Consider the following 22,133-nt stretch of genomic DNA (forward strand, 5'->3'; position numbering starts at 1 on the left):
CATCTGGTCCAGACCTCTGTGACGACTTCTTGCAGCTACGTTTCATCTCTTCACAACCTGCCAGACAAACATATTAGGTTCTGCACATTTCTAGCAACTTGCTTCCCTTTCTCCCTCCTATAGGCTCCCAAACTGCCCATGCTGTGCCCTCAATATAGTTATCATGCCTCCTGTTGTACCCCCCATAGTAATGCCCATGCTGTGCCCTCAGAATAGTAATAATGCCCATGCTGTGCACCCCCATATAGTAATAATGCCCCTGCTGTACCCCCATATAGTAATAATTCCCATGCTTTGCCCTCCATATAGTAATATGCCCATGCTGTGCCCCTCAGTATACTAATAATGCCTCCTGCTGTATTCCCCATATAGTAATAATGCCCATGCTGTGCCCTCAATATAGTAATGATGCCCATGCTGTACCCCCCACATAGTAATAATGCCCATGCTGTACCCCCCATATAGTAATAATGCCCATGCTGTGCCCTCAATATAGTAATGATGTCCATGCTGTGCACCCCCATATAGTAGTAATGCCCACGCTTTACCCCCTACATAGTAATAATGCCCATGCTGTACCCCCCATATAGTAATAATGCCCATGCTGTGCCCTCTCCCTGCTGTGCCTCTCCCCCATGCTGCGCCCTCAGTATAAATGGCTCCTGCATGCTGTGCCCCCACCTATACATAAAAAAACAAAGATCCTACTCACCTTATCTGGGCTGTGTGCCTGCTCTTCTTCTCTTCGGGCTTCATCTTGTGAGCCGCGGGGACGGGACCTCTGGCAGACGTGATGACGTCACATCATCACGCCTGCTGCAGAGGTCACGTCCCGGAGTCCCATAGGCTGCTGGCATAAAGTGCCGGCGGCCTATGGGAGTGAATGTCGGAGCAGGACGCTGACAGGTCCTGCTCCTACATTCTGCTCAATTGAATGTTCCGCCCACTTACTGTGTGAGCGGGCGGAACATCAAACCGATCGGTATATCCCTAGAAGCTGCGCGGCCGCAGCTTCTAGGGATATTAAAGGGACAGTGTCGCATTTCCCACTGGGATCCCGCGGCACCCCTGGCGGCTTCTCCCGGCACCCTGGTAGGGAACCGCTGCTCTAAGCACTGATCTGCGGCAGCTAACAATGACAAACCTGAAGAGAAATAAGAAACTGAACACAAGAGTGAGGGGCACAATCCGAGGTCAGCTGATGGAAAGATCAGAAGCAATATGAGAAAATATTACTTAACTGAAAGAGTAGTAGATGCTTGAAACAATTTTCCAGCAAATGTGGTTGGTAAATCTACAGTAAGTAAATGTAAACCTGCCTGGAATAAACCTATTTCTATTCTAATAATAGTAAAGGAAATGATAAAAGGGTGGGGTAGGTCCTTTTCTGCTGACAATATTCTATATTTCTATACAGACTAAAAGAGTGGCTAAAATACATTGATCGCTTCCCTAATCTTTATGTGTGGTTATCTTGAGCAGACAGGCTCAGCTTGGCAGGTACGTAGTCCAGGCTTTCTCTCTGTCTCCTGCACATAGCACATGCTAAGCCCTGCCCACATTTACTGCCTCCTTGTGCCTTGTGTTACTAGAGATGCTTCTCCCCCTAACTCAAAGCAGGGAGCAGCAGGTTGAGTGTATGGGAGACCTTTAGTATAGTGATGAAGTGATACCGGTCAGTGTAGACGTAGCTAACATAGAAGTTTTTTTTTTTTGTTTTGTTTTTGCGGAGACATCCCAAGCCTCTGTGAGTTCCAAGGACGAGCCCTATTGTGAAGCATGGGGCATCTCCACAGCAACCCTAACTTGTGGTGTCAGTAGGGTCTTTACACAGAAGTGTTGTAAGTCTCCACTGTGACCGACTTTAAACAGTACCTGTCATCAAAAATATCTTTTAAATTGTCAACAGACATGTCAAAAGCTATTAGGGGAGATTTATCAAACATGGTGTAAAGTGAAACTGGCTCAGTTGCCCCTAGCAACCAATCAGATTCCAGCTTTCATTCCTCACAGACTCTTTGGAAAATTAAAGGTGGAATCTGATTGGTTGCTAGGGGCAACTGAGCCAGTTTCACTTTACACCATGTTTGATAAATCTCCCCCATTGATTGCAGTGGGTCTAACAGCTGAGAGCTGCTGTGATCAGGAGATATATGCGGGGAGAGAGCGTGGCAGCAGCATGACACACCAACTGACCTACTACCTGTCCTCTGGATAGGTGATAACTTTCAGATGGGAATACTCCTTTAAAAGAGAACTTAAAAATGGAAAAACCCAGTGCGGGCAGGGGTACTTACCCGTCTAGGTGCCCTCCACCGCCCTGCCTTACCACTCACAGACTCCCACCAGCCTCTAGTTTCTCCCGGCTTCCTGTGTAGTCGTGACCTGGCAGCGGGGTTCTACCTGACTGGCTGAGCTTGCATTCCTCAGTCAGGTCCTTGCAGTTGCAGGAGGGCAGTGGGGGTCGGTGATTGGTGAGGCAGCACACACGGGTAGGGGGACCAGTATTTCTAGCTGCTTTATTATGTTCCCCCACGACTGCCAGCATTAGGTTTTTCCTTTTTCCCTGAGTTCTTCCTTAAATTAGAAAATTCCATACAAGGCATGATAACCTCTCGCCACAAACGCTAGTTTGAGTGGACAGCACTTTTAGGGTGTGTTCACACATGGCAGATTTGAATATATTTCTGAGAAATATATGGGGATATATGAGGTTCCATGGGGATGTCTCAGATGCATAGGACAGTTGAGGTTAATTGAAGTTAATAAGAAAATCTGCAACGTATCCGCTATGTGTGAGCACTGCCTTAGATTTAATTTTTTCGTGACATTTTGACATTTCCTGACACTTTGCTATTTTGTTATGTTTTCTGTATCAGTGGGCTTCTACAATGTGTTCTTTGATGCGCAGAGATTTTCCGGTCTAAAATTAGTAGAGCAGTAAGTTTATCTGAATTTTATGGTTTTTATATACACACATTACATGTGATGAACAAGTAAGCGTACTGTATGTGGTGTGCTTACATGGAAACCGTAACCATATGGCATCATTATGGATTTCTTGTATTTAAATATTCAACTTCCCCTTTTTCCTATTTATACACAGTGCTTCCTTGGTTTAAGAGTAACTTAGATTGAGAGCGTTTTGCAAGAAGAGCTCACAGATTTTCAAAATTGTGACTTGGTTTAAGAGCATTGCTTTGGTGCAAGAGCTCCCTGTACTGGGTGGGAGGGGGAGTGGGGGAGGGGCATGGTCAGCATAGCGGGGTCTACAGCCCTGTACTCTGACCCAGGAAGTCTCCCTCACCTTCCAAATCATAGAAGATCCTCTTTAGGCTGGAGCTTGCATCAGGGGACAGGACTGTGGAGGTAATCTCTCCATAGCTGTAACCCCTATCTCCCTAGACAGAGAGCGCTGCTATACTGTGCCCACATCTGCTCTGCTCATTCCTTCATGCTCCCTGCAGTCTCTGTGAGCCCTTCCTGCTATAATGGGCCTGCGCTCACACTGAGCTATACACACTGCTCCTATAATGTGCCTGCACTCCCACTCAGCTATACACACTGCTCCTATAATGTGCCTGCACTCCCACTCAGCTATACACACTGCTCCTATAATGTGCCTGCACTCCCACTCAGCTATACACACTGCTGCTATAATGTGCCTGCACTGACACTCAGCCATTCACACTGCTGTTTATAAAGTTTATGTCTTTGTCCTCCTGCACAGCTCTGTGATTCTCACTTCCTGGTCCATGCCAAACACACCTTCCCCATCGCTGTCCTGTGATCACACAGACCTCTGGCAGCAGCCCTTCTTCTCTATTCTAGCCTGTTGAATTCTACACTAATGCATTATGGGGATCTGCATCTCCATTCTGTATCTACAAAATGCTGCTGTTTTTTATTAGGTTTATGCACTTTCTATACATAATGCTCCACATGCTGATTGCTATACTGTGCAGTAACTTTTATTCAGAATAAAAAATCATTATTTTTGGGGTGTGGAACCAATTGTCTGTATATCGGTAGATTTGGATTACAAGCACGGTCCTGGAACAAATTATGCTCGTAATCCAAGGAATCTATCAAAGAATACTTTGCAGCACTCCCATACTGGAAAACTTATATTTTCAATTCAGAAGGTTGCTGTACTGAGATCTTAACACAACTTCAAAATTAAGAAAAATCACCAAAATTTCTTGAAAACGTGTTTAACCTAAATAGCGGATTTAATCATTTGTGGTGGGGGTGGTCTTATCATTGCAGTTACAGTTTAGGGTGCGTTCACACGTACAGGGTCTGCAGCAGATTTCATGGCGCAGATTTAAATCTGCAGCAGATCCACAGCAGATTTGATGGTCCAGCTTTGCTTTGAATCTGCACCATCAAATGTGCTGCAGATCCTGTACGTGTGAACGCACCCTAAAAGTGGTTTTATTGATAGCTGTTTATAAAGATTGTGCCCCATTTTTATAAAGTTGACACAGGTACATATGATGTATGATCAGCAAAACTGTTTAAAAAAAAAAAAAAAAAAATCCTGATAAATGATAAATCCCCCTAAGGGCTCATTTACACTATCCATGCCGTGATCCGCACTAGGACATGTCCTATTTTTTGCGGTGCGGGTGATGACATGGATCATGTAAATGGCCTCATTCACTTCAATGGGCCCTAAAATTGTCCGTAGTTGCGGGTCCCTGCCCACGTACAATTTCACGGGACGTGTGAATAAGGCCTAAGGTCTTTTCTGATAACACATTCCCTTTATGTCCTGCTGTAGAGATGTAGGCTCAAAAATAAAGCCATGTGATATCACGTTTCATGGGGCGTTACTGTTTGGGAAAAAAACATGATTCCAAAACATGCTTCCCTGAACATGAAAAGAAAAGGAAATCTCCCTTTTGAGACTGTAAAAGGTCAAATTCCTGACAAAATGAAAAAAAAAAAAGTAAAAGAGGGAAGTGGAAATATTGAAAAGGGGGAAAAAAGGGGAAAGGGGTTTTGGTTAGCCTCAATAACACAGAAACTTCTGTACAATCACACCATATGGTAAGTGAAAGTAACAGACACACACAGAGAATTGACTCCTATGCAGAATTCTCTCCACCTATGAAGGGAGCCATAATCCGCATAATCTGTAGTGTCTGTAATCTGCGCAGATCTGCAAAAAGAGCTGGTGATCGGTAAATGATCACTCTTCTGAGACAGACCTGATCAGGAAGGTGAACACCTGACTGCACGGAGGAAGGTAAGAGACCCTTGCTGCCGGGGTCCCGAGTGGTAAGTGACAGGAGCTGCTCCTGTCACTTACACTGGAACGTGTCGGTGCGAACGGAGCAATTATGGGGATAATGGCGGGCTGCCGTGCCATCATGGCGGCCTCCCAGTGAGCTTTTTAGCGGTAGGGCGAACATTTACATCTTGCATTAAGGCCCAGGCGCTGAGGGCGTAAATGTATGCCCATGGCCGTTAAGTGGTTAAAAAAAGAACTAAAACATTAATACGTCCGATATATACAAATGTGTTAAAAACTAGAGCTCATTGCTCAAAAAATTATCCTTTATACAGCCCTATAGGGGAAAAATAAAAGCCCTATAAGAGTCACAATAGGGCCATTTTAAATGCCTACTGCTTACCTTACTGTTTAAAAAAAACAAACATAGTAAAACATTAATGCTACATGCACAAGGATCAAAAGTGGCGGAATTCCGCGGCTGAACATGTTCATTCTTCAGCACGGAGAGAGAGAAGGCGCGAGCCTCCCATAGACATTATGACAGAGAGGCTGGTGAATTCTGCCGCTTTTGCTCTGTGTGCACATAGCCTTAGAAAAGCTATATAAACATGGATATCATTGTATCCAGACTGACCTATGGAATAAAGAGAACGGGTCATTACAAAGTACTGTACACAAAGAACAAGTCCTTACATGGCCCTTTCAGATGGAAAAAAAAGAGTTCTGGATTGAAGAAGGCGAAGAGGGAAAAAAAATGCTCAAAATTGAAAATTGGTGCGGTCATTAAGGTCTTTTTAGACTTTGTCCTTAAAGGGAACCTGTCACAGAGGACGTGGACACAGAGCCCGCCTGACCCCCCGGTGCAGCCCCCGGATGCTTACCCTTTCCGATGAGTCCCGTTCCTGGAGCCGGTCCCGGAAGGAAGATATCAGCGCCCGAAGCCGTGCATGCGCGCCGCTGAGATGAGTGACGCCCATAAAGAATGAATGGAGACGTCATTTTCTATGGGCATTGGACTATCTCAGCGGCTCACAGCTTCGGGCGCTGATATCTTCGTCCCGGGACTGGCTCCAGGAACGGGTCTTGTCAGATAGGGTAAGTATCCGGGGGCTGTTTCCATGTTTCCCAGTCTCTCTAGGGCTGCATCTAACTTCTTCAGCCACTGGTAATCAAATGCCGAACAGTCAGACCTGAGCACGCAGAAGTTGTGCGTGTAGTTTTATGACTCTTTAGGAAGTATTTCAAATCACATGGCAAATCCTAGTACACTTTGTTACTCTTTCTCTTTACTATAAATGAGTTTGCTAGGTGTGTAAGTCTGGAAGGAGCCGCTGGGTCGGTATGCCAAGGAGCAGCCGGGCGAGAGCAAACATTCCTCAGTTCCGCCCCGTCATAGTCTCTTGAGTGTAAACAGCTAAAGTCTCGTGATGGCAAAGAGCTCTGGCTGCTTTGTAAGATGCTATGGTCATTCCACCCTTTAACCCTTTTACTACCAAAGGCATATGTAATACGTTGTGACTTCTTGATAATCAATGGAAGCCCAGAGCTTTGGATGATATTAGGCACAATGCCTTAGGTGCGATATTTGGGCATGGCATCTTTTGGCATCTGAGTTTGCTGAGCAGGAAGAAAAGTTTAGTTTCCTCGTTCTGAGTTACAGTAAAGATGGGGCGTGGATGACAACTGACAGATCCTGTGACTTATCTTACTCTGTACGGCCCCCACTCAGCAGTGGCAGCAGCCTGTCTCACATCACTACATGGCATCCTTTCTGCAAGTTCTGGTAACAGGTGAAGGGGACTCGCCGCCTGACCAACTTGCATCTGGTGGGCAAACCTTTTGTCTTTAATATTTTTAGCTGTTTTTTTTTTTTCTCCTGGTTGGTGGTCACTATATCAACAAGGGTGCCACAAAAATAGCAGCTCCAACCACATCCAAAACATCATCACTTGGACCCCCTAAAAGACCAGAACTTGCCATATTTTGGTTATATTACTCATAACACTTGCTATAGCATTAGCTGGCATTGCTAGAGGGAAACCGGCATAATACTGGCATTGCCAGAGGGGAACCGGCACAATACTGGCATTGCTAGAGGGAAACCGCGTAATACTGGCATTGCTAGAGGGGAACCGACACAATACTGGCATTGCTAGAGGGAAACCGGCGCAAAACTGGCATTGCTAGAGGGAAACCGGCATAATACTGGCATTGCTAGAGGGAAACCGGCGCAATACTGGCATTGCTAGAGGGAAACCGGCGCAATACTGGCATTGCTAGAGGGAAAACCGACGCAATACTGGCATTGCTAGAGGGAAACCGGCGCAATACTGGCATTGCTAGAGGGAAACCGGCGCAATACTGACTTTGCTACAGGTAAACTCTGGTCTAGTGAGGTAGCATAACTAGAGGGCTCAGACTTTACATAGGCTCAAACACAGTATCTTGCATGTTAGTTAGGGTCTGCGGGTCCCTTTTATAGATCCATGAGGTCCAGGAACTCTTCTCATGTAATCACCTCTTAGGCCCCTATTACACAGAGAGATAGGACCCTTACTGTTATTGTTCCCACTGTTCAGCCCTTATTCACCATAGGGAGTGCAGGAACCTTTCTTCGTGTCATCACCTCTCATCAATCGCAGCCTTTTACTGTCATCGCTCCCTCTGTAGCACTTGCACTTCCAATTATTCCCAATGCATTATCTGAAAACAATATACAGTGGTGCCTTGGATTACGAGCATAATTCGTTCCAGGACCGCGCTTGTAATCCAAATCCACTCTTATACCAAAGCAAATTTTCCCATAAGAAATTATAGAAATTCAGACAATTTGTTCCAAACTCCAAAAATAATGATTTATTATTCTGAATAACATGTAAAACAAATGAAACATACATTCAGAAACAGCAGAATATGTGATATTATAAGTTACTGTACAGTAATGGAGAAGATGGGAAACACAAGGGCTGAGAGAGACTGCAGGGAGCATGAAGGAATGAGCAGGGCAGATGTGGGCACATACATGCAGCGCTCTCTGTCCGGGGAGAGAGGGGTTACAGCTATGGAGAGATTACTTCCACAGTCCTGTCCCCTGATGTAAGCCCCAGCCTGAAGTGGATCTGCTTTGATTTGCAAGTTAAGGGAGACTTCCTGGGTCAGAGTTCAGTGCTGTAGATTACGCTATGAAGACCATACCTCTCCTCCGCTCGCGCTCCCACCCAGTACAGGGAGCTCTCGAACCAAAGCAATGCTCTTAAACCAAGTCACAATTTTGAAAAACTGTGAGCTCTTAAACCAAGGTACCACTGTATAGGTATTTTGAATTGTGAAGACTTTGGCCTGTTTGGTGAATATTTGATAATATGTCTATGGCATGTATGAACTCCTAAGCTTGGGTTGTATGAGCTGCTCCTGCCTGTCAGACCTGTAATATAAGGACAGTTACAGATGCAATAACTTATCTATAATTCGGTGCGTATTACTGGAGAACACTTGAGGGTTATAAAAATTGATGGCATATCCTCAGAATAGGCCATAAATATTAGATTGGCAGGGTTTTGACTCCTGGGACCTCTTGGTTTTTGTCTTTTTGTGGGCTGTGACTGTCACCATCATCATCTGATTTCTATGGTAGGTAGAAGCCAGTAGAATTCTGAGTGTAACTTTCTGCATGAATGGAGGACATAGCAGGTGTTTGCCTCATTACCCGGAAGCTCGGCCACACTGTAACGCGGCCTCTTGTTAGCCACGATCAAAACAGTTATACAGGCATTTCATGGAGAAGGCTGTTTCTATTCTCTGACTGCAAGCAGAGGTCTTTAAACTGCTAATAGACGTTGGTTTTGTTTGTTCTTTTTGTAAACACAAATCGGGACTAAAAACAAAAAATGTGCAAAAAAAACAGCAGAAGTAGTTGTATGCGGTCCAATACTTCTCCGCTCATTCAGCTTCAGGAAGGAAGTTTCCTAGATGTCGTCACTGTGTATGTGTCCATGTTACCAAAACAAAGTGTCCCGCTCTGCTGAAGCGCACAGAAGAACAAAAATATCTGCCGGTCACATAAAGATTGCCATCAGCACCCCCCCCCCCCCATCTATGGGACACTGACTGCTATAAACAGCCCCAGGAGAGCAGCTGCAGGAATCTGATGTTTCTTTACTGTCACTTTGTTCCCTTCTCTTTCTTCAGGCGGTGTTCCCACACTGCATTTTCACTGTGGTTTGGTCACAGAATCGTCAGGGTGTTGCAGTGATTTTCTGAAATTGTGATAAAACCGCATAGTTTTTGAAAAATTTTAAATAAAGCTGCGTCAGAACCAGTAGTGAACCACAACGAAACTGAAGCATGTGAACATGGCCTAAGAGAAGCTGTTTTTCCCCCCCTGAAAATATGTAAATTTATACTGTTTGTAAAGTTCATACGTAGGGGGACATGTATTAAGGTGCGTATCGGCGGAAAGTGATGATTTGCGTATTTTATTTGCAAATGGCCAATTTGCAAATAAAATATTCGCATAGCGGCACTTTCCGCCGGGTACGCTGGGGGGGGGGGGGGGGCGCGGCGGGGGCGGGTGTGTGTGTGGAGGGGGCGGAACAGGGGGCGCAGACTCAGAGTCCGCGCGATTTATCTTTTGCTCCGGTAAAAGACACGCCGAAAACCTACTCCACCTTTCAGGTGGCGTAGGTTTTCTGCCGTGCGCACCGACGTTCATGGGATTTATGTAGAGGCAGTACGCCTCTACATAAATCTCCGTAGAGCCGGAGATGCGGGGACATTTTTAAGTCCGGCGTAAAAAACGTCGGACTTAATAAATGTCCCCCACAGTGTTTATAATGTGGATTTTATACTGTGTGTGTGTTCATTCATGTAAATATATATAGTATATGCTGCATATGAACATACCATAAAAATCCCTGTTAAAGGTCGTATCCAGGCTGCTTTCTTCCAGAAACAGCACCTCTCCTATCCTCAGTGTGGGTTGTGGGGTTTTGCAATTCAGTTCTATTGAAGTAAATGGAGCTGAATTGTAATACTGCACACAACCTGAGGAATGGAGTGGTGCTGTTTTTGCAAGAAAGTAGCAGTGCTCATTCGAATCCTGGATAACCCCTTTAAGGGTGCCTTCACACTCTGCGAGTCTGTCAGGTCCTTGCAGATCACTTTCACTACATACACGCAGCGGTCTGAACGACCGCTGTGTGTATGTAATTCTGCCGGCCCCTTAACCCCTTCAGCTCCCGCCCGGCTCCCGCTCCCACTCCGCTGTATACATTACCTCTCCTCGCTGCATGGGTCCCGGCGTACTGCTCTCCCACCCGGCCAATCAGTGGCTGCGGCAGGGCAACACACTGATTGGCCAGAGGGAGGGAGAGCAGTACGCCGGGACCCGTGCAGCGAGGAGAGGTAATATATATAGAGCGGGAGCGGAGCAGGAGCCGGGCGGCAGCTGAAGGGGTTAAGGGGCCAGCAGAATTATATACACGCAGCGGTCGTTCAGACCGCTGCGTGTATGTAGTGAAAGTGATCTGCCAGGACCTAGCCGACTCGCAGCGTAATTTACGCTGCGAGTCGCTAGGTGTGAAGGCACCCTAAAGAAGTATGTGGACATCATAGGCACGGGGGCCCTTCTTACTGGAGACTAACACTTACTAGAGACAAACTCCAAGGTCGCACCAGGTCTTGGTCCAGAGTTCTGCCACAATTGTGAGTTATAGCCTTGAGGAGCATATCAGAGTACTGACCTTTTAGGCTGAAGGAAACTATGCCTCTAATTCTAATGTTGCCACCAACATCGTGTGACTATTGGGGGAGAAATAAGGACGTGGTTTACACGTTTGAAATGAATCCTTAAAGGGAACCTGTCACCCCCCGTGCCGGGGTGACAGGCTCCCGACCCCCCGTTAGAGCCCCCTATACTCACCTGGTCCCGCTTCTGGAGGTGGTCGGGTGATGAAGATCTCAGCCGCTGCAGCCCGGCGCGCGCGCTGAGAGATGAGTCCAACGCTCATAGAGAATGACGGGAGAGTCCAGCGCTCCGTCATTCTCTATGAGCGTTGGACTCATCTCTCAGTGTGCGCGCCGGGCTGCAGCAGCTGAGATCTCCGTCACCTGACCGGATCCAGAAGCGGGACCCGGCGCGATTAGGTGAGTATAGGGGGCTCTAACGGGGGGGTCGGGAACCTGTCACCCCGGCACGGGGGGTGACAAGTTCCCTTTAATGCATTTGTGGTAACGCAGACTTAGGATAAGATTTAGATTTATGTGGCAATTTGCTATCACATTTCAGCCTTATGCAACCTACAGCTTGTGTGTGTGTTTTTTTTTTTTGACTGTGTATTCTAAATTGTATATAGCAGTTACTTTACTGGCCACTAGAGGCCAGCATAGAACACCCTGATCTCGCTTTCCAGCTGCTGTGCTGACCAGTTTTTATCTCATATATTAACATGTCGACCTGTATTTTTGTGTTCTAGCACCAGCAGACGTTTATAAATCAGCTGAGGGAGATCACCGGCATTAATGATCTTCAGGTACTTCAGCAAGCACTTAAAGTAAGTATTACTGTTCCCAAAACCCCACATTTCAGCCATTATGGGAGATTTATAAAACAAAATGCACCAACAGAAGAGCAGAGCATGGTGTCTGTTAGGATTTTATGTGATAATTGTGATATTTTTTACGCCCACCTTAACAGCTTTCAAAAGTGTCTAGAAAAAAAGCCTTGGCTATAAGAAATTGTACTGTGTGCCAGATTTATTAAAGGGGTATTCCATGTTAAAAGAACTTATCACCTGTTTCAAGGTGTCAGATTGAGAGGTGTACGGACGCTGGGGATTCCTTTTGTTTTGAGCTTAGCAGTGACTGGTGCCACCACTCTATGCTAGAGATAGCGGAGTACAACACTCGGATACCTTTGGCCCCTCCATAGACAATGAATGGCTCATAGATGTGTGTGACCACTACTCTATTCACCTGCTGGGTGTCCTAACACGTGGACACCCAGCAATCATGCTTTTATTACGTATCCTGGGATAAGGAATACCTGTTTTTTGTGACACACCCAATTTTTGAATTTCAGAATGATTCTAGGCTTAGGAGTCCAGTGGGCGGTCTTATCACTATTAACAGATTTACCTATTTGAACATGCATGCAGAGATAGGAGTCCAGTGGGAGGTCCTTTTCATGGTCCGCTATCTCTGCATGCATGCTCACACCGATAAATCGATCAATCAGTGATAAGACCACCTACTGGACGTCAAGGATGAGTAGAGATTTCAATGAATAAATTCCTAGTTCTACTTTTCCCACAGAAATATTATATCAATCTGCTTGGCTCATTTTAGTCTAAAACATTGTGAGTGCAGATGAGACTGGATTTTTAACAAGACTGGTCCCCTGGTTACATTCTCTGTATGTTATATGGCGTTTTAGTCCTCGGCGTATACTGTAGCCGTGAGATGACTTTATAGTAATGTTTGTGTAATGAGGCAGCGGTGTGGAGGGAGGAGGTCAGGGCAGCTCCTACAACTTGGCAGCAATACGGTACATTAAGTATGTGGTGAACAATGCAGGGTGTGGAGGGACAGTAGGATAAATGAGAGATTAATATCTCCGTCTCCTAGGAATGAAGGTGAATGCTTTGTCCTTTGGTGAGGTTTTCCTCAAATTACAGCATGGATTTTGCCATTTAAAGCGTACCGTACCGGTCATAAAAAAAAAATAATAATAACTTTTTTAGCGTGTCATTGGACGTGTCAAAAGTTATTGATTGCAGCAGGTCTCCCTGCTAACACCCACTGTGATCAGGAGATATGGCCATGAAGAGAGTCCGACAGTGTTGCCTCATGGACTTACATTGTCAGAATTAGTCGGTCAGGAGATGCAGTTGTGGAGGGGATTGTGCTGCTGTTTCCCTCTCTCCCCAGCTATATCTCCTGATCTCAGAGGGTCTCAGCAGTGAGACCCACTACAATCAATAACTTTTGACATTCCCGATGACACAAAGCTAAATTATCCAACATCACCTTGTCAAATGTGTGAAGATAATGCCTTTTGTTTTAATAAAGGAAGGAAGCAGGTCAGAAGGCCTCCAATCCCAAATGGAGATTGTTAGACATCACAGAAAAACTTGGTCCGACAGCATCCAGTAGTGAAGATATTGTGGATCTTTGTTCAAGCAACATACACATTGAGGCTTAAGAAAGACCCAATATGGTCTAAACTTTGCCATTGTGTATGTTGCTTGAATAAAGATCCACCATATCCTCACTACTGGATGCTGTCGGACCAAGTTTTTCTGTGATTCCTGATGACGTGTCAAAAGTTATTTTTAATGGCAGGTGCTATTTAATTATGAGTGGTTAGTTATAGAGGATAAAGGATAGAGTGTGTGTGTGTGTGTATATATATATATAGTAATACCTCGGTTTTCCAACTGCTTGGTATTCGAATGAAAATTTACCCAGAAGTATTGTTTGGAATTCGAACTTTGCTCGTTTTTCGAACGTTTTTGCGAGCGTGGATGGTGGGTTGTACCTGGCGAGTTAAGCAGTGGTGTGGCTTCACATACAGTACAGTGCTGTAGTGCTGTATAAGACTGCTGGAGTGCATATACAGTGCAGTAGTAGTACAGGCAGTGCACCACCATCTCCCATACATTACAGTGCTTGGATATACAGTAAAGGATGGGTGAGTAGTTGGTGACTACTGTACTATAATTGCTGGTTCTGATGAACATTTCTTATGTTTAATGTCCTGTACAGTATATACTGCTGTTCTGTACTGTACTGTAGTGATTATACTGAGCACTTATCAGTGTAATAAATGAGTATTGTAGGTAATTATTGGTGGCTGCTGGAACCAATTAATCACATTTACATTATTTCCTATGGGAAGACACTGCTCGCTTCTCAAACTGCCTTCCGGAACCGATTAAGTTCGAGAACCGAGGTACCACTGTGTGTGTGTGTGTGTGTGTGTATGTATATATATATATATATATATATATATATATATATATATATATATATATATATATATATATATATATATAATATACTTAGAAAAGTGGACACAGCACTCAGGAAGCTATTGCAGTTGGTGCCAGCAGTATATACCCCTGAGGACCATGAGTATAAATGCATACAAATGAAGAAAATTACTGCGGCACTCCGATACAGCTCGTGTTCAAAAGGTGTAGTTTATTTCTCCCACAAAGTGCATTGGCGACGTTTCAGCTCAGTCCTTATGAGCTTTTCTCAAGCTGTGCAATATACATGTGTAACAAGTAACAAGTGATTACTCACACACATCACGTGATCAATCAATAAAGTAGTAAATAGTGAAAAAAATCATAAATCACATCAATTAATTATATACGTGAACACCATACTAGACGTGTCATGAGACTGGAATACCCTGTCATATGTGTATTAAAGTGTCCATACATTATAAAAGTCCTTTTCACATGAACAATTGAAGACAGGTGGGATAGTCGCTCACCGGATGACGTCAAGAGGCCACACTAGGATGTTGACACGAGGCATAGGAAGAAACTCGTAAGTTTCGCTTGTAAACAAAATTGCAGCGAATGCGCCAGTTGGAGCCGACCAGGGTAAATGACGTAACTAGGTCGGATAGGCGCAGAGGCGTCATGTGTGGAATGACGTAACACGTATAAGGAACGGCAAAGCAGCTACGCAGGTAACCATGGAGACTGAACGCTGTAACCGGACATCATGGGGGTTTAACCCTTCGTAGGTGGACGGCATCTCTTCAGTCACCTATCGGGAATCATGTTGGCCAAGGAAACATGGTCCAAAGTATGGGCGAGTTCCTGCATAGGGCTGCGCCCTCGGACTAATGTCACCTCCAGACAATCCAGAGTTGTCACGATTCCTGTATCGGCCTCATCCCAGGGACTGTAGTATAGCCAAATACCTTGCGCCGGCACGTCAGATCCAAATGTCAGGATACCGCATCATTGCCGCAGTCACAACCGCACAGTGTGGATAAGAATATGAAAGAAATAGTCCAAGGAATGAAATCAGGCCACGACGTCAATCAGGTGAGTGTCCCACTCTGCTTCACTGGAAAATCAGCTTGTTACTATAACGAAAAGAATAAAGTATATTATAAATACAGATTAACATGATATAAATAATTATCGTGGGATTACACATGTATATTAGGGACCAGTAATTCAAGTGGAGGGGAGGTTACTGGAGTCAGTCACGGGGTGATCAAAATGCAAAAGTAATATCATAAGGTCTATCTACAGTAGCTCGGTAGAATTTTAAAGTCTACGTTAAGACCATGTGGTTTCAATGTGTTTAATTTATCAATCCAAAAACCCGTCTCAAAACACTTTCTAGAAAAGGGACATAGTGAGAGTGATCTGAAGGCCATTGTGTTTGAGCAAATACCAGTACCACCTAGAGGAGGCAACAGACAAGTATCATTAAAAAGAAGGGAACTATTTTGGATTGATAAATTAAACACATTGAAACCACATTCTACCGAGCTACTGTAGATTAACCTTATATTACTTTTGCATTTTGATCACCCCGTGACTTTGACTCCAGTCACCTCCCCTCCACTTGAGTTACTGGTCCCTAATATACATGTGTAATCCCACGATAATTATTTATATCATGTTAATCTGTATTTATAATATACTTTATTCTTTTCGTTATAGTAACAAGCTGATTTTCCAGTGAAGCAGAGTGGGACACTCACCTGATTGACGTCGTGGCCTGATTTCATTCCTTGGACTATTTCTTTCATATTCTTATCCACACTGTGCGGTTGTGACTGCGGCAATGATGCGGTATCCTGACATTTGGATCTGACGTGCCGGCGCAAGGTATTTGGCTATACTACAGTCCCTGGGATGAGGCCGATACAGGAATCGTGACAACTCTGGATTGTCCGGAGGTGACATTGGTCCGAGGGCGCAGCCCTATGCAGAAACTCGCCCATACTTTGGACCATGTTTCCTTGGCCAACATGATTCCCGATAGGTGACTGAAGAGATGCCGTCCACCTACGAAGGGTTAAACCCCCATGATGTCCGGTTACAGCGTCCAGTCTCCATGGTTACCTGCGTAGCGGCTTTGCCGTTCCTTATACGTGTTACTTCACTCCACACATGACGCCTCTGCGCCTATCCGACCTAGTTACGTCATTTACCCTGGTTGGCTCAAACTGGCACATTCGCTGCAATTTTGTTTACAAGCCAAGCTTACGAGTTTCTTCCTATGCCTCGTGTCAACATCCTAGTGTGGCCTCTTGACGTCATCCGGTGAGCGACTATCCCACCTGTCTTCAATTGTTCATGTGAAAAGGACTTTTATAATGTATGGACACTTTAATACACATGTGATATTTTCACTGTATGACAGGGTATTCCTGTCTCATGACACGTCTAGTATGGTGTTCGCGTATATAATTAATTGTGATTTATGATTTTTTTCACTATTTACTACTTTATTGATTGATCACGTGATGTGTGTGAGTAATCACTTTGCTACTATTTAAGACTTGATGTTACACATGTATATTGCACAGCTTGAGAAAAGCTCATAAGGATTGAGCTGAAACGTCGCTAATGCACTTTGTGGGAGAAATAAACTACACCTTTTGAACACGAGCTGTATCGGAGTGCCGCAGTAATTTTCTATATATACATCTCCTATATATATAGTGAAACCAGCTCAGTTGCCCCTAGCAACCAATCAGATTCCACTTCTCTTTCCCTCACAGACTCTTTGGAAAATGAAAGGTGTAATCTGATTGGTTGCTAGGGGCAACTGAGCCAGTTTTACTTTAAACCATGTTTGATAAATCTCCCCTGATTCATAACCTTATTACACATACTGTCCACGTATACATATTGGGGTGTCTAACTGTTACGGGTATCTGTTAAAAGAATGTAGAGCGGGCAAAAGCTTCTCCCTTTGGAGGACCATGGGTGTGTAATACATCATTATCCCTTTGGAGACGCTGCAGGAGATTTAATTGAAATACATTACAAGAAGTATTGTTTTTGCATTGGGCAGCTCCTAGTACCCTCTATAACGGCGCCCCCACCCACACACACAGGTCTTATATCAGCGCTGCTGTATTGTTCAGTGCTCACGTATTGTAATATCATTGCAGTTAGTCTTGTCGGTAGGATTTCCTTGCCTCTTATAGTGCCTTTTCTTGTCTGCCTGCCCTTTATTGAGAGCGCAGTTATGTGTGTGTCCTCTGGTGAACTTTCCTCCGGATACGGCTCTGATGTGTGGAGCTCAGGAGGAGTTTCCTTGGTGGATGTATTGTTAGGTTGGTTATACATGTGCTCATTGATTTACTGTGCCTTTCATTCATTGTCATGTGCGCTCAGATAATGCCGTGTGTCAATATTGACTCCTCATAACTGTAGTTATTATATCCGTAAACCTTTTTTGACTTCCTACCATGTAGTGTGTTTCTATTTGTTGCTTTTTACTTTGTGTTTTTATGTTATTATCTCCCCCGCATGGAGCGCCAGTGTGGTTAACTTGACTATTTATTTACCCCCCCCCCCCCCCCCCCCCAAATCAATCATTGTCGTAGCCCTAAAATAGACATGTAACGTATGGAAATTAATGGAAGATTATTATAAGCACAATAAACAGTCTATTTTAGGGTACTTTTTAAGTCCTAGAAAAATAAATGGAAAAAGAAAAAAAAAATGAAAGGGTTATTTAGGATTAGGAAAAGCACAAATGCTTTCTTGCAAAAACTGTGCCACCCCTGTCCTCAGGTTATGTGTGGAATTACAGCTTCATTCACTTATATGGAACTAAGCTGCAGAACCCACACCTAAACTGAGGACAGGAGTGGTACGGTTTCTAGAAGAAATTTTTCTAAATTTGGACAACCACTTTAAAAGCATAAGCCTGCATAGGCTCAGTAATCTATCCATAAGACAAAAAGTTGCTGAGAACATTTACTATTGTTGTGCCCCTGGCATACACCAGGGAGAAGGCACAGATTCGCCCCTTCTCCATGGCGTACGCCTGCTGTATCCCCCACTTGCCAATTGGCGTCAATCTATCTGGCCACACAGCATGAGTTGTTCTGCTGTTTTTTTAACATGATTTAATAAAGTATATATTTTTTAACCAATTTTTGGAGTGCCGGAACCGTACTACTTTCAGTTCATCTCATCTGATTCCATATTCAACCTGGTTTTCAGAATCTCTGCTTGCTGTCGTTTACACGTCATACGTCACGTCTCCAAACTGGACTGTGCATGTAACAAGTCGTGGCATGTGTCACTGTTACATGACCAGGACTGATTACATGTATATTACTGATATTGAATACACATCAGACCTATTGATCAATAGGAAGTTTTACATAATTTTCAGTAAACTTTTCCCTCTGCCCTGTGTAAGACCTCTTCTGAGCGCCTGTTACTGATGTGCAGGTTCTTTATTGGAGGTTGGGAGAGGAACCTGACTCAATGTAGTGTGCAGTATAAATAGATGCAAAGCACATCTCAGATCTCACATCTCTGTGTGGGAGTCAGGCACGTGTTCAGGCTTTTTTTTTTTTCTTTTACCATTTGATTTCATTGAAATAAACTGATTCCCTTTTATTTTCCAGGATAGCAATGGAAACCTGGAGTTAGCGGTGGCATTTCTCACTGCAAACAATGCCAAGCTCCCTCAGCCGGAAGAAGCAAGCTACTATCAGACAGCCATCCCCAACAATGACCGATACATCAGCGTCGGCAGCCAGGCGGACACAAGTACGTGGCTCCTCTGCAGTTTTACTTGTTTTCTTGCAATAGACATCTCTAAAGGCAGATATTGTTTAGCGTGATTGAATCAATACTCGTTCATTGAGTCCTTTTGAAGAAAAGTATTGCTTATTAAATAAAATGGTATCAGATAATTTGTATATTACTTCTAGTTAAAAATCCCTGTTTTTTCAGTACTTACCAGCTTCTGTATGCCCTGCAGGAAGTGGTGTTTTCTTTCTAGTCTGACACAGTGCTCTCTGCTGCCACCTCTGTCCATGTCAGGAACTGTCCAGAGTAGGAAGTGTTTTCTATGGGGATTAACTACTGCTCTGCAGAGAGCACTGTGTCAGACTGGAAAGAATACACCATTTACTGCAGGACATGCAGCAACTGATATGTATTGGAAGGCTTGAGCTTTTTAAAGAGAAGAAAATTACAAAATTATATAACTTTCTGACACCATTAGATGACTACAGTAAAGGCTGGTCCTTCTCCAAATACTTGGTGTTCTGCATCTGAGCTAGCAGAATGACCATGCATGCCGGCTGATCATGGTCTTTTAACTTCCTATTACACCAAACTATTATCGTCTAGTAGTCACCGAAGTATGGCCGATAATAGTTTGGTGTAATAGGTCCTTTACATTGTAATTACACAGCGCTACACTTATACTGATACCATGTGAAAGGGGTTATCCAGCGCTACAAAAACATGGCCACTTTCCCCCTACTGTTGTCTCCAGATTGGGCGGGGTTTTCAAACTCAGTTCCATTGAAGTAAATGGAGCTTAATTGCAAACCGCAAGTGGCCATGTTTTTGTAGCGCTGGATAACCCCTTTAAGCGTTCCCTGGTGCATTTACTCATCTACAAGTTGTATTGGAAACTATAGACAAACCCCTAACAATTTAGTTCAGTCCTTATATGCAGTAAGAGCTTGTGTTAGCTTACTGTACAGTGTCTGGTGTAAAGATGACGGAGTCAGCAAAGAATGCTAGGGGAGAATTCAGAGAGCAAGAACGGCAGCTCTGCAGAATAATAAAGGATCGGTACAGGATACACATCGTATGTACAGTGACCCCACCGGCAGAATAGTTAGTGCAGCTCTGGAGTATAATAAAGGATGTAACTGAGGGTTAATACAGCATAAGTAATGTGTAATGTATGTACATAGTGACCCTGCCAGCAGACGTGAGTGCAGCTCTGGAGTGTAATGCATACTATACAGTAACACCTGATTAACACAGTGTAAGTAATGTTCATTTTTCCCATATGGTAATGTCAAGAATGTGTCTTTAAGAAATAGCATAGACAAGACACTGCTTTTGTAAGGCACAGTAAGAGAGGATATTGGGGGACATCCAGTCATTTGAATGGAAGTGATGTTACGGTACAGTACTTATATGCAGCTATTGCTTTAATGCATATTGAATAATGTAACCTTACAATTTAGGTTGTTTCTAAGGGTCCTATTACATAGGCTGATGGCGGCCCGAAGTGAACGAGCGCCGAAATGCTAGGTGTTAGACCCTATTACACGACCCGATAATCATTTAGCAAGGGCTGTACGGGCATCGTTAGTGATGTCCATGCAGCCCTTGCCCAAACAGTTAACACTTCACCTCTCCGGCACCCGCCCAGCCAATCACTTGCCGGAACAGCCGTGGACAGTGATTGGCTGAGCGGCTTGTGAGCTTGGACAGGCCGCTCTGAAGCTGCAGCCACAGTGCTGGGACGAATGCAAAGCACAGGAGAACACCGGAAGCGTGGAGAGGTGAAGTGTTAACTGTTTGGGCAGTCGTCAGCCGCACATCACTATTACACATAGCGATGTGCGGCCGGCAGCTGATGATTCAAGGTCAGGACCTTAGTAGCGATCAGCTGATGATCGTTTTATTGGCTGATCGTTGTCTCCATTACACAAGTCAATAATTAGCCAAATCAGGCCCATTATCGCTCTGTGTAATAGAGCCCTAAGTTTCCTACAGTTTTGTGTCAGCAGCTCTGATACAAGTCAAAACGTCTCCATAGTAACAGACTGCAGAGAAGCCTGCGTAGTCTGATCCAGCAGTGAAACTTAATTCCATCTAACGCATACTTTTTAATTATTTAATAAATGTATGTCTGCGGAAAAAAGACGGAGGCAGATAGAATGGAGCGCAACTGCAGGGTCTGACTACACATGGGTCTGTTAGTTGTCAGTTACTGTGTGGGCAAAATTTACATTTTTTTTTTAGCAGTTGGAGCATTAGCAAAAATTGGTTGACGGTGGACACAACCTGCAAGAAAAAAAGTTTTCACTTGATGCCATCTTTTGCATCATTGGATGCAGTGTCGGACTGGCCCACCAGAGGAGCAGGGGGTCCTCCCTTGGGCCCCCAACTTTAGAACCTGCACTAACACTGACTGGCATGTCGTTCTCACTGTTTCTTCATTGGTGGCCCCCCAGGAACGTTTCCACTGGTGGGCCCCAGATACACTAGTCCGACACTGATTGGATGCTTCAGAAAAATTATACTGGAATGTTTTAGGCATCTGGCTGTAATTCCAGGCATATTTACCATCACTCTGCTTTCCTAGATGCACATCTGGTTTATTTTAGGGGAAGTGATTCCTTTTATCTCTTGGTTAGTGTATAAGAAGTCACTTTGTGCTCCTTGTGTCCCTCATCTAAATACGGCTCTTCATTATCCGGGATGTATACTGCCGCAAGGCTTGGGAACCTTCTGAGTATGAGATAAATGTGTCAGCCGGACAGTACATTCTGCTCATGTACAGGCACAGTATATGCCGTATCACTGACATCTGCCCTAACCCCAGGTTTAGCAGGCTGTGACGTGCATTCACTTACAGGAACTATGGGAGTCAGGCTGCACCACTCTGGGATTCCGAAGCCCAAAACCAGTTATGCCGCAGCGAGCTGCTACTTGTTCCCGGGATACATACATCATCATTATGGCACATAGGTGGCACACTTGTTAACATGACTAAAGCAAGTCACCAGTCATTATGGTATAGTTTCTAGAGATGAGCGAACCAGGTTCGGGTCGATCTGAACCCGAACGATCGCCATTTGATTAGCGGTGGCTGCTGAACTTGGATAAAGCTCTAAGGTTGT

General features: G+C 44.4%; 1 protein-coding gene across 3 annotated transcripts in view; it reads left to right on the forward strand.

Moving 5' to 3' along the window:
- Nucleotides 1–22,133, forward strand: part of USP25 (ubiquitin specific peptidase 25) — an 80,682-nt gene that overhangs the window by 11,500 nt on the left and 47,049 nt on the right. For all 3 annotated transcript variants that reach the window (XM_069945998.1, XM_069945999.1, XM_069946000.1), the window contains exons 2-3: nt 11,716–11,793; nt 18,879–19,023. In XM_069945998.1, the coding sequence (XP_069802099.1) occupies nt 11,716–11,793; nt 18,879–19,023 (223 nt within the window). The remainder of the gene's footprint in view (nt 1–11,715; nt 11,794–18,878; nt 19,024–22,133) is intronic.

Source organism: Dendropsophus ebraccatus, chromosome 11, assembly GCF_027789765.1.
Source record: "Dendropsophus ebraccatus isolate aDenEbr1 chromosome 11, aDenEbr1.pat, whole genome shotgun sequence".
NCBI classification, from domain to species: Eukaryota; Metazoa; Chordata; class Amphibia; order Anura; family Hylidae; genus Dendropsophus; species Dendropsophus ebraccatus.